Source organism: Malaclemys terrapin, chromosome 2, assembly GCF_027887155.1.
Source record: "Malaclemys terrapin pileata isolate rMalTer1 chromosome 2, rMalTer1.hap1, whole genome shotgun sequence".
In the NCBI taxonomy this organism is placed as follows: Eukaryota; Metazoa; Chordata; order Testudines; family Emydidae; genus Malaclemys; species Malaclemys terrapin.
The window spans coordinates 223,313,977-223,327,382 of NC_071506.1; the positions used below are offsets into that span (position 1 = coordinate 223,313,977).

Here is a 13,406-nt window from a genome sequence, read left to right on the forward strand (position 1 = left end):
AAAGATCCCCAATATGAATACACTACTGACAATTCATCAGATTTAACAAGATACAGTAAAAGAAGAACTGACCTCCTGAGGACAAATGATTCTCTTGGGACGCGGTGCCTCCTGTTGTAACTGATACACTGTCAAATATAAAAAAGCAATAATAATTAGAGGACTGCAATATACACAAACTTTCATTCAGATATTTTTAGCCAGATGCTTCTGAGAAAACGCAAATAAATATAAAAAAGGGTGGGGGTACAGAGACATTTTTAGAATGCATGCAAGTCAAGTCATTTATATGGAAATTAGTCATGGAATTGTACACTGGTAACATTTATTTATTCATATAATCCCAATTTAGTTTTGTATTGTTGCTGGCACTGTGTATTTCCATACTTTGCTTGCAAGGCTAGATATAACAAATCCTTCTGAATGTTTCAAGATAAAACTCCTCTGTTGCAGATAGTATTACTGAAGAGCTCAATAATAGAATTTTTAAATAAAATTCCAGTGTCTTTGACTTGGCTAGGAAAGAACTGCAAGAAACTTCACTAGAATCTTATCAATGCATACTGAAGACATGAGTGATAACTATTTATGAATGAATGAGACCCCTAGTGCTTCCACATGCTAACATTTCCCCACTTTCCTTTTCCTTTTAATGTGCTACCTAAGACCCTCAAATATATTTCAGATCAACTTTGCTCATCCTAAGGGTTCCCAAAGTCAAATTCGTTCTGCGGGTTCTAAGGTGAGGCACTGCAACTGAGTGAACTCTGGGTCTCACTTCTCCCATCGTTCCTTATAGCTGACCCCTACTGCTCTCCCTTCATGTATTCAAGGAGGCTTCTTCCTTCCTCTTTCTATTCCACAAGTAGTGAATGTGGGTTGACACATGATGAACGGCAAGCAATTACAATGCAAATAGAGTGCCTCTCTTCTCAGCTTTAGTAAAAATCCCAAAGCTTTGCTTGCTCCCTTGAAGAGAAGCCCTCTGTATGTAGACCTCTATACACATATAGAGGGGAGATGGGCAACCCATCTCTATGGTATTGTGATCCCCAGTCCAAGATCCCAATGGGCTGTGGATCAACAAGATGGCAGGTTGTGGGAAGACGACAAGTGATGGGGAACTCCCTCAGCCTTGGAAAACTGTGGAGTATCTACTGAAAAGCTAATATGGTTGGTGGTTGTATTACCTCTTCTTCAGAGCCCCTTTGTGCCATAGATCACCCTTTAAAAGAAGGGATGAAGAAAACTGTGAAGAAACTTGGGAAGTGTGGAGGTACTGGACTTTCACACAGACACCTCCACCACTTGTAACTCCTCTGACTTCTTTGCTAGTCTTCGGGAACATGCAAGTTTTGGGGGTGTTATGCTCCCTGCTAGTTTTGAAGCAGGGGATGAAAAACCCTATCCCCTCCCTGGTTGGGAAATAGCATGGAAAATGAAAATGGAGAACCCTTCAGGATTTCCTGTCTCTTATATAGGTTTTTATGCACAGGGGTATAATCTGGCCATAAATATATACACAATATTATGAATTAGTATATGGACCCGCCTGATTCAGTGCTGCCAACTCCCATAATTTTTTCACAAGCCTCATGATAAATGGCGTTTTTCAAAGCTCCTTGATCATGTGAATAAGTGAGGATCTCAGCTTTCATTTAAAAAGAAAAAAAGCTATTTTGCAACCCTCATGGTTACACAGTAGAACATGAAAAACTGTGGCCCCCAGCATACCCTAAAGACTTAATACTAAACTAAACTACAAAGAACCCAAACTGTATCTTCTAAAAAAATCTCATGATTTTGAATGCTTGGAGTTGGAGATACTGCTGACTCAGCAAGCTACCTGTTCCTAACTATACATATCTATGTAAACAGTTCCATTAACTTTAATTGGAACTATTCAAGTGCTTGAAGTTAGGCATTAATTACTGAATCAAGGCCTTATGAGAATTTAAGAAGCATGTTTAAAAATAGCATGGCATTTAACTTGATATCGGATAACAACCGTTGAGCACTAAATACAATCAATATTCAAATATAAAATCTTTAAATATCTAAAAATAGTATCAGAGGGTCCTGTGGCACCTTTAAGACTAACAGATGTATTGGAACATAAGCTTTCGTGGGTGAATGCCCACTTCGTCAGATGCATGTAATGGAAATTTCCAGAGGCAGGTATAAATATGCAGGCAAGAATCAGTCTGGAGATAACGAGGTTAGTTCAATCAGGGAGGGTGAGGTCCTCTGCTAGCAGTTGAGGTGTGAACACGAAGGGAGGAGAAACTGCTTCTGTACAGGTGTTCACACCTCAACTGCTAGCAGAGGACCTCACCCTCCCTGATTGAACTAACCTCGTTATCTCCATACTGATTCTTGCCTGCATATTTATACCTGCCTCTGGAAATTTCCATTACATGCATCTGACGAAGTGGGCATTCACCCACGAAAGCTTATGTTCCAATACATCTGTTAGTCTTAAAGGTGCCACAGGACCCTCTGTTGCTTTTTACAGATCCAGACTAACACGGCTACCCCTCTGATACTCCAACAATACTATTTTTAAGTAAGTCAAGTTTGAATATGTGTCTTTATTTAATACCTATTATTATTTACTCCGATTGCGCTGGCACCCACAGTGGGCTAAGCACTTTCCAAACACAGAGGGCATAGTCTTAAAAAGAACAGAAGAATACACAGTCTAAAACAACAAAGACGATTGAAGCAACAGAGGGTCCTGTGATTGAGGCATGTAGACATAGGCAAGAGGGAAGTAATAGTTTTTTTCCTCTGGTGGAAAAGAGAGGGAGGCGGAGGGTGGGGGGGAAATTAGGAAAGTAAAATATTACAAGAATATGGAAATTTTTCTATTATTTCAAAATGGGGGGGGGGATTTTTTTTCCCAGAACTTTTCATTTAAAGTTTTTTTCCAGTGATCAAAATTGTGTCAAACACAAATTTAGTCTTGGATAGAATTCCATTTTTCAACTCCAAAAAAAAAAAAAAAATCTGTCAAAAAATAATCAGCCATACTAACAAGGTAAATAAATGAAACAATTTATAACATGACCTAGAAAGCTTGTTTTTTGTACCTATTGTGGAAGAAGTGGGTTTTCTGCAAATATTTAAATGATGACAAAGTAATGGCTTTGCAGAACAGCTCAGCAAGGGTGTTCCATGTATAGGAAACAGTTTGGAAGACAGCGTGGAAGTGGCTGGGATGAAGTAGACAAATGCGGTTTTCAGGCTGACATCACTGGCAGAGCAGAGGGGAAAGAGAGGGGGATAAAGCAACAGTTCAAGGAGGATAATTACAGTAGAGAGGCGCAGAGTGATGAGCAGCTTTGAAAGCCAAATAAGAAGCTTGAGGTTGATGTGGTGGCGTGAGAATAATCAGTGGAGAGGTTCAATCAGAATGAAAAGCAAGAAAGATTATGTTTTGTGCAGAGTGGAAGGGGGAGATGTGGTTTTCAGAGAGCCTTAGGTAATTCATCTATACAGTAATGAGATGGAAGATAAGGGTCTGGAAAAGATTTATCTGGGAGGGGAGAGAAAAGAGCTCTGAGCTTAGAAATGTCATGGAGGAAGAAGCAGTAAGTCAACTGTAATGCACCAGTAATAATAATTAATAATTTGGATACTGCTTTGATGTTGTCATGTGCTCCTTGTACATGGAGGAAGTAGTAGGTTACAAGGCTACTACTAGCAGGTTCGGCTTCTGTACCAGAGATGGACTGGCTACAGAGATTCTGTCATGGAGAGCAGTATAAGAGATCTGTTCTCTTTTAAGATACTTTAATGCACTGCCAAGTATGGCTGTTACCAGCTCAGGTAAGTTATGTTGCACATGGTGCAACCTAGTGGGTGAACACGAACACAGTTTTAACATTCCATCATGTCTCCCCCTTTTAGTTTTACCTTTTCCTCATTTAAAAAAAAATCATACTGTCATGCTATCTTTAATGATGAGTACGTATCAGTCTATTAAGTGTCTCAGAATCTTACTGGTTTTCTATACAAGATCCGAATGTGTAACAACTTGGTCCATCTGGCTATCCATTAGTTGCAATGTCTGGGTGTGGTCAGTTCAGAATCATTCAGTTGTCTTCTTGTTCTGCATCTGCCATCTGTAGAGTTTGCTCTATTGATTGTTCTTTCTGAGAAAAAAACTGAAGATATTGATGGTTTCTGTTGAACTCTCCACCAGTTTCATCAGTTTCAATCACATACAATCCGGTCGATGAATTCCTTTTCCTTAGATCTGGCTGTTCTCTGAGTGATGTCTAGTATAGAAGTGTTTGTAAGTCCTTTTTGCCTTTTTACCCAATTTGGCTACTCTCTTCATGTCTGGCCACTTTGGAGATAGAACTACTGTTCTGACTTTGGAAAAGAATCTGAGTGGTCTTCCCATCGGGAACTGTATTGGACTCTATCCAGTAGCAGCTATTGGTATTGATCTATAGCTCAGAATAGCAAGGAATGGATCTTCCTTCTGGGTGAGGAAGAGTGTGGTGGGGTGTACTTCCCACACTGGCTGTGAGAGGCCTGAGCTGACCAGGTGGGCCCAATCAGCCAAGTAGGCTGCAATGCAGGAGAATTAAGGTTGAGAGAAAAGCCCTAACTAGGGGGAAGCTCACCTGTGCAGAGGTGGGTGGGCTACTATAAAGCCAGGAAGCTGGCAGCAGCAAAGGCCGCTGGGAGGAAGTTTGTAATCACCCTCTGTTTAGTAGAGAGCAATGGAGGAAACCCAGGGAAAGAGGAGAACCTGGAGGCCTGGGCCTGAAGGAAGGGCATACCTTGAAGAGAGCAGGCGGGAGAAGAGAGCCTATAGGATGCAGGGTAGGAAGCAGCAAATTTTGGGACTGAACAGACTGCGTGTTGTAGGGTCCCTGGGCTGGAATCCAGAATAGAGGGCAGGCCCTGGTTCACCATGAAAGTGGTAATGGCAGAGCAGTGAACTGGAAGAGTGCCTGGGTCACTCCAGGAGTGACAGGGTCAGGGCACCACATGTGAGGACTGCTGGATGCTCTTTGAAACGAAGAGACTTTGAACAACTCCACCCCAGAAGGGGGCGGGGGAACGCTGAGTGACCTGGCCAGAGGGCCAAGTCATGAAGAGGCAACAACAGCTCCTGCAGTGAAAGTGAGGCTGCAGACAGAGAGAGAGACAGCCTGCAATTACAGGAAGGAGCATTGGCCATATAGCACTAAACCCCAGGAGAAGAAGCCATTCCAGCGGTGAGCGGAGGACCCCATCACAAAGAGGCAGTAGTAGCAAATGACCCCAGGTCATAGGCCTGAATGACTTGCTGGATGGTGGCAAGCAGGCGACTTCAACAATAACAAGGAAATGTTGTGAATTGGAAAGGCAAGGAGTTCAGTTTTGGTCGCGTTAACTTTAAATTGACAGCAAGACAACCCAGAGTAGCTGCTGGAGAAAGAGGCTGATAGTGTCAGTGGCCAAAGACAGCATCTCAGAAACAAAGAGATGATAAGGAGGAGAGTGAGAGCAATCAATGATATCAAAAGCTGTGTCCTTTTCTATAGGTGTTCTATCTTGTTCACATATCAAATATTTATTATTTTTAAGTCTACGGATGTGATACAAATACAAGTAAAATACTATGGCCGAGATTTTACAAAATGGGTACCTACAGCTAAATTCCTATGACCGTATTTAGATGGCTGATTAAGTGACCTAATTTTCAGAAGTGATAAGCACCAGGCAGCTCCCATTAACTTCAATACATCTTCAAAAGTGCTGAGCACTCAGCACTCTGATTGACATTCCCTTTAGCAGGAGCTGCTCAGTGCTCAGAACTTGAGAAAAATCCAGACTTTTTTGTTGTTGTTGTTGAAAGTCTTTAAATATACAAGATGACGGTGTCTTGAAGTGCCAGCAAAATAATTGCTGGTGATAGTACGAAATATGTGATTGCATCTGACTCAGTCTACCTCTACCTTTAGAGCTGACAGACAGGTTAGAGACAAATTCTCCTTGATCAAAAAAAGGAGATGCTTTCAACAAAGTGATTCATTATTATTTTTGCCTTGGAAAAAGTGGATTCATTGTTACTTAGAGACTGCCACAGACTCGCAGTGGCTCTTTATTCCAGCATGAAACACAGATGAAGTGCACACTGATGTCACAAAAATAATGGGTCTAAAATGCAATATCAAAGTTAAAAAATTGGCTTTACAGCAGGCATTTGAACAATAACTTTGTAATGTAAGTGGCGTGTCTGGCACTGGTGTGCACTACAGCCAATCTAAGCATCTTCTAAGGGTTAACAAAACTTTAAATAATCACTTGCTCTGGTGTACAGGCACTAGAGGGCATACAAATCTCTTATTTTGTTACAGCTAGAGGACAGGGCTTGAATTGTCTTTTGGAATGAATAAGGGAAACTCTAGAGTTCCTTTTCAAGAGAGCCTATTCTCTTACCGTGAAACCTGTTGAGGTCAAGCAACAAAATGATGGTGTCAGTGGTCAAGGATACCACCACCTTGGGCAAAATCCTAATACAAATGGTCTGGGTCAGTCCTTGACCCAGGCAGCGGTGGCTTAAATTAAAATCAACAAAAAGGCAGAGTATATACATATAACATAAATGAACTCCAAAGAAAGCCCTTGGCCCTCAGGGCTTTCATCCCTACGTACTTTCTTTCCTTGTACTCCAGGAGGCTTTACGAAGCTCAGAGCCAGCCTGGTGCTAGTGTAACTCACACACCTCCTGGGTGTGGTGCTCTGTCCCATCTAGTGGCACCGAGACCACTTAGAGAGAGATTAATGAGTCTGCTCTACAACTTTAGCTAACAGCCATGTGGCTTTTGGCTCATACAGTAGAGGCTCATGCATTTAGCTCCAAAGGTCCCAGGATCATCGACGACCGGTGTCTGTCGGTGTTATATTAGCTCCTGTGGCAGAGATGTTGCTCCCTTGAAGTCTCAAACTCTTCAGTCCTCTCTCTTCTTGTTTCTCCCTCTTTATACTTGGGCTTGCCCACAGTAGCTGAGAGGTTTCTCCCATAACTGAAATTTCTCACAACTGAGCAGTGGCATGGCTGGTTTTCCTGTCTGCAGGAAAGGTGGATTCTCAACCACTGCCTGCCTGGGTTTTGTGTGATATCTGTAGCTCCCATCCCAAGTGGCATTTGAAAACCTTATATTCACCCCCCTTCTGTTAGGGAAAAAGTGACCGACTTCCAGCTGCCTTTTAAATTCTGTAATGTGTCAAGAACTCAAGACTCCCCTCTTAAACTATGCAAGATTAATGATCAGTTACACTCTGATGGGTAGGGAATATGTGCATCTTTGTTTTTATTTAAGAATCTATAGAAACCACTGCGCCTCCTTTCTGGAGAAGTTTTAAAAAGATCCTTGATTTATGCCATTAGGCCTCAATATAAGCAGTACTTGAGCACATGCCTACCTAAGCATATCAGTAGTTTGATTGACTTTAGTGGGACTACTCACTTACTTAGACTTAGGCCTTGTCTACACTAGCAAGCTTACAGTGGCACAGCTGTACTGATGCAGCTGTAAGATTGCTCATGTGGCAACTCTATGCTGATGGGAGAGAGCTCTCCAATCAACATAATAAAAACACCTCAATGAGTGGTGATAGCTATGTGGTGGGAGAAGCTCTCCCACCGACATAGCGCTGTGCACACTACCACTTATGCTGGCGAAACTAAAACTGCTCAGGGGTGTTTTTTCACACCCCTGAGCGACATAAGTTTTGCCGGCATAAGTGGTAGTAGACATGGCCTCAGACACATGTCTAAGAACATGGCAGAAAGGGAGCCTTAGTTTTTGACTGAGCCTTGACTCAGATGTTCTGTCTCATTACTCTACCTTTTCCAGCTGTTCGGGGGTAGGAAGTAAGCGTTTCAGAGGGAGTAGACCACTGGGGTCTGCTGGTGCTAGGATATGCCCTCTGCATCTTGTATGGTGAACACCAATGTGACAAGGACAATCTTTCCAAACGCTGAAATTAGTGACAGAGCAAGCCTGAATGAAAGTGTGTGTCTACGCTGCAATTAAAACCTGCGGCTGGCCCATGCCAGCTGACTCATGCTCACGGGGCTCAGGCTAAGGGGCCATTTAACTGCAGTGCAGATGTTTGCGCTCAGTCTGGAGACTGGGCTTGAGGACACTGCAAGGTGGGAGGGTCCCAGAGTTTGAGAGTCTACACCATAGTTAAACAGCCCCTTAGCCCAAGCCTCACAAGCCCAAGTCAACTGGCGTGGGCCAGCCACGGGTGTCTAATTGCAGTGTAGTCATAACTTGTTCAAGATTGGTATGTTCTTAGGGTAAGAATAGAACAAACTGGGGTCCTCTTCCTCTCCAGGACACAAGCACACATATACAGTGCTGCTAGAGAGCCAAAACAAAAACTGTTCCTATTCTACTTCAAATATAAAAATAACTGTCTGCTTCACATATGAAACAGAGCATGGAGACTAGTTTAGCTTACACTACAGTTCTTATTTTCCTTTCTTTAGTAATGGCAGAAGGGGAAAAGACATCTTTTAATACAATCTTCCTAATGTGCCACAGAACACAAACAATTTAGTGGTTGGAAACATGTTTACTTATTGACTGATTACTGAGATAGAAATCTAATCCACGATGTAGCTCAGTGTTCACTGGCTGCTAGCTACTTTCTAACTTGTACCAGGGTTCCCACTAGTAATATCAAAGTAATGGTCACTTGTCCTCTCCATCCCCTAATATATGAAGAAACAGAATGTGGTGCATCTTCTGACAGTGCAATCACTGACCCCGAAGACCTTTCAGACATTAGAAATAGGCATCCTCTCTGCAGCAGACCTACACAGCTGTGATTCCAAATATTGTTAAAACAATCTTTTAGGCTGTCATTAAGTAAGGCCTGGATCCTGCAAGCAGTTCCATATGGGTGGACCTCTGCACGCACGTGAGCACTGTAAACTTGAATGAGACTCTGCCTGGATATAGGGCCAGTGTGGTACAGATTGCAGGATTGGGAGCTTGATTAGTATGTCAATAAATATCAAAAGACAACACAGTGTCTCTAAACTTATACAGAAATTAAATGTTACATGCAGTAGTGCTGCAGCTATGTTGGTCCTAGGATATGAGAAAGACAAGGTGGGCAAGGTAATATCTTTTACTGGACCAACTTCTCTTGGTGGAAGGTACAAGGCTTTGAGCTTCACAAAGCTCTGAACATTACTTCTGCCAACAGAATTTGCTCCAATATTACCTCACCTACCTTGTCTCAGTAATTAAAGACATTTTAAACTAAAAACTGTATACAGGATATTCTAGTAGTATTCTGACAAACTGAAAAAAGGGAAAAATTAACTAAAATACATGAATAATGATCAACATCAATGAATACAGACACTTCAAGAGAAATACATACGCTAATTTAAACAAAAACTATGATGTTACACAATGATAGATCATTTCATAGGTTAATACCGCCACTGGGCGTAATCTTCCTGATGTTTAACTTATCATATTGTCAGTTTCTTGGAAGGAATAAAGTAGTAGTTTTTCCTCAAAGAAACCAAGACTGCAATGAAAAACATATGTCTACAGAGAAATATTCTCAACAGTAATCTTTGTAATTTTATACTACTATCAAATGTGTTTAAAGACAATGAAAATTGGGGCTGAGTTAATTTTTCCAGAGTCATTCAGACATGAAGTTTAGATGCTGAGATGACTTTGTTGTCAACTACAAAATCGGATCTTGAATATATCTTAACAATAACTTATTTATCATGCTCTGTAAATTAGATATGTTTGCTTAAAAGTTTCCATGGGCTGTTTCATGAAAACAAAACTAAGAAAAAATACTTCACTGCACTGTACTAATCTGGTCAACACAAGACAAGTGATACAGCTCTGGAATGATATGAAAAGCTCATGCTCTGTCCTGAACTCTTCCATAAAAAGGCTGCATCACACATACCAAAATGCCTGAGACCACTGAAGTCAATGGAAGTTTTCCATTGATTTCTACGGGGCCAGGATTTCTCTCTAAAAAAACATTGATTTAAAGCACTCCTTTACAAGTATAGTCAGGCTAAAATTGTTAAATTTTGCAATTTTTTTTTAAAGGAAGCATTTTGTCTCTAAAAACAATAAAATTCAGTACAGTTTGATTAGGAGGGGAAGTAGCAAATGTAGGCTTCGATTCAGCAAGCTACTAAGTGTGTGCACAACTTAAAGTGTGCATAAGTTAGTTCCACTGAAGTCAATATAATCTTGCTGAGGCTTAATTTATCACATTGTCAGTTTCTATTAAGTTAGAATGAATTAGTTTTTCTCTGAAAAAACAAGGCAGTGGCAAAACAGAAGTCTAGGGAGAAGTATTCCCAGCAATAATCTTATAATTCTACCAAAACTGTGGAAAAACAATGCATTTTGGGGCTGTATTACTTTTCCACGAGAGACAAGGTAGGTGAGGTAATATCTTTTATTGGGCTAACTTATGTTGATGAGAGAGATAAGCTTTTGAGCCACACAGAGCTCTTCGTGTAGGCTCAAAAGCGTGTCTCTCCCACAAACAGAAGTTGGCCCAATAAAAGACAATACTTTCACCCTCTTTGTCTCTCTAATATCCTGGGACCAACAGGGCTACAACTCTTACTTTTCTAAGATCATTCATGTATAGTGTTTAGATTCTAAGGAGACATCTTTGAAGTCAGCAAGGTATTTAAGATTGTATGCAACTCAAGTCAATGGGGCTACTCGTGTGCCTAAAGTTATGAGCATGCTTAAATAACAATGTGGTAATCAACAACAAACACCACCACCACTACAGTTTCATTAAAATTTTCAGTGAAGTTTTTAAAATTAATCTTTTATTTTAAATCAAATTTTAATCAAGATTGTAAAGCCAACTGCTTTGTATCAGCTCAGTGCTACATCATAGTACAGTGTAACTGGAATGAAAGCAGCATACAACATATTTCTGCATTACATTTCATATAAATGGTATTTTAGTAGGAGAACTGGATAGTCCAGAAGATTGAAAATAGTATATTGGGCCTTTTACTTCTAAACCACCAGATTAAATTTCTAGGGATCAAAAACGATTATCACCTGAAGGTAGCTTTGTGGCCTGTATAAAAAATTTGGTTCACTCAGTCTAATTCAGGCTCAGCAAGAGTGCACAGTGAAGAACTAATTGCCATAACAGGAATCCTTTTTGGCAGCCTCAGCAAGGAAACCAAATCCGAATGGATACGGAGATCGAACTACTCTGTCACCCACAAAAATGGCCCCTATAGAACTTCACATCAGTGAGGGAGAGTGCAGGAGTTTGCATTGCTGCAACCCATATTGTATCTGTTATCTGAATAAACAGAAAACTTCAATTTGCCAATGCAGCTACTTTCACAAGAGCTGAACGCACTTAGGTAATTGTTTTAGAGAGAGGGAAAACACCTTCCATTGAAACTTCTTTTAAGATGATTTGGATATTTATTCTGATTTCTGATATACTCACAGTAAGATTTCCATATTGGAGGCTGGTATTCTTCAGCATCTAGAATTAAAAAAAAGAAGACGAAATCAATCAATTGGCAACTCAGTCAGACTGTCAACATATGTCTTCTGTAGAGACCACAGCTTGTTAGCAATATTAACATTTCCTTCTCAAGAGAACTGCATGTTTATTTACAGTACAGTTCTAGAGAAGAATATCACGTTAGAGAAGTTAGAGAAGAATATCACGTTAGAGAAGTTAGAGAAGAATATCACGTTCACTACTTATGGACTCAATACCATTTTTACAAATTATTTAAATATGACAGAATTAATTTCTTACCAATTTTCATATAGCTCCTTTGCTCAAATATATTTAAAGTAATTAACTTGATTGGTCAGCTAGGGAGGGAGTTCAAACAATATTTACTTGGCTTGGCATAATAAAACAAATTATAATTTGATTTCAGATCACGTTTTTAACCTATTTATCAAGGCTTTAAAAGTAAGTATCAAGCCAATAAACATGTGTGACTCAGACTGGACTCAGATGTGTGCAGATCTGATTATTCCAACATGGATGATTCAATTAATTTTCCTACCTTTAATCCAATGTGTGATTTACAAATTTTCCAGAAACTGAATTAGCAATAAAAAAAAAAAAAGTACAGTGGAAAAACTGCAACTGAATGTAAAAGACTAAAATTATTATCCATTGGTGCAAAGAACAGACAAACACAGGAGACAAAAAGCTGATACTCTGTGTTACCAAAAGCATTACATGATGCCCCCAGGAAAGTTGTTTGCAGTGGGAATTGAACCTTAGACTTCAAGATCTAAAATCATGAGCCTTTACTACCTGAACTAAAGGCTGTAGTAGGCTCATATAAATATCCCAGCCACCAGCTGCCGGGGACAGAGTGCAATACTGACTGGGCAAGCCAGCTACACTCTGGGCTAACAGACTTGTGTATTTTAGTTTAGTTCATGCTTTAATATCCAGAGATCCCAGAATACCCCACTGTCAACAACCTACCCAGCTTGAATTCTAACAATTAAATAAACAGCTATTTCTAAAAGGGTCACGTATACTAGTTTGGCACTAAACTGTCATATTGCTAAACACTGTAAACAGTCATGTAGGGGCATATCATTAATCTTCCAAATAAAAAGATGCAAGCTAATTAAAGTATTTGGTATTTACTAAACTCCCACTCGAGTTATGCTAATGTAATTAAATTACATTTTAATAGCTCACTCTCCGTGTCTATTTATAAATACACACATTTTATATACCTCCATGAAAAAATTTGTTTACTGGAAATGTTAATGATTAACTACAGTATGCCACTTTTAACTACTTTGTTTTTAAAAAGAGAAAACCTAGCAATTATCACAGTTATTGCCTGGGATGATAATCTGTAACAATTCGCAGATATATTGCTCTTGAAGTCCACTAGACTTGAATTTCAAATAAATCCACTTCATCTGTTGTAGACAACACTGCCAAATTTAAATGGCTCTCAAACCAAAAGAGGTACGTATATTAGAGCAATCCGAGGGTAACTAGCTTTCTACTTCATTATAATTGGTAATTATTTTTATATTATGTGAAGACGTTAATATGAAAACAGTGAAATGTATTTAAATTTCAAGTAGAGACAAACACTCATTTTTCCCTATGAGATTACAATTCTCAATACATTCTTTTTCCAGGTATTCTGTATAACTGGTTCTTCACATATTGTTCAACACAATGCAATTTAATAACATGAGCCACATACAATACATTGTCAAAAACTTTATTCTTTTCTCTGGTCTTTGCATACACAGGATCAGTGGAGAAACACTGTCTGACATACAAAATAGCTGAGGATCTGACCCAGGCATTTTATTACTGAGTTTACACCCACCTCCATG

The 13,406-nt window shown here is 39.8% G+C and overlaps 1 protein-coding gene across 1 annotated transcript in view; it reads right to left on the minus strand.

The window, feature by feature from the left end:
- CHN2 (chimerin 2) overlaps positions 1-13,406 on the minus strand; it is a 211,629-nt gene that overhangs the window by 116,788 nt on the left and 81,435 nt on the right. The window contains exons 2-3 of the mRNA XM_054020062.1: positions 11,509-11,547; positions 73-128 (exon numbers count right to left, since the gene is read on the minus strand). Of these exons, the coding sequence (XP_053876037.1) occupies positions 73-128; positions 11,509-11,547 (95 nt within the window). The remainder of the gene's footprint in view (positions 1-72; positions 129-11,508; positions 11,548-13,406) is intronic.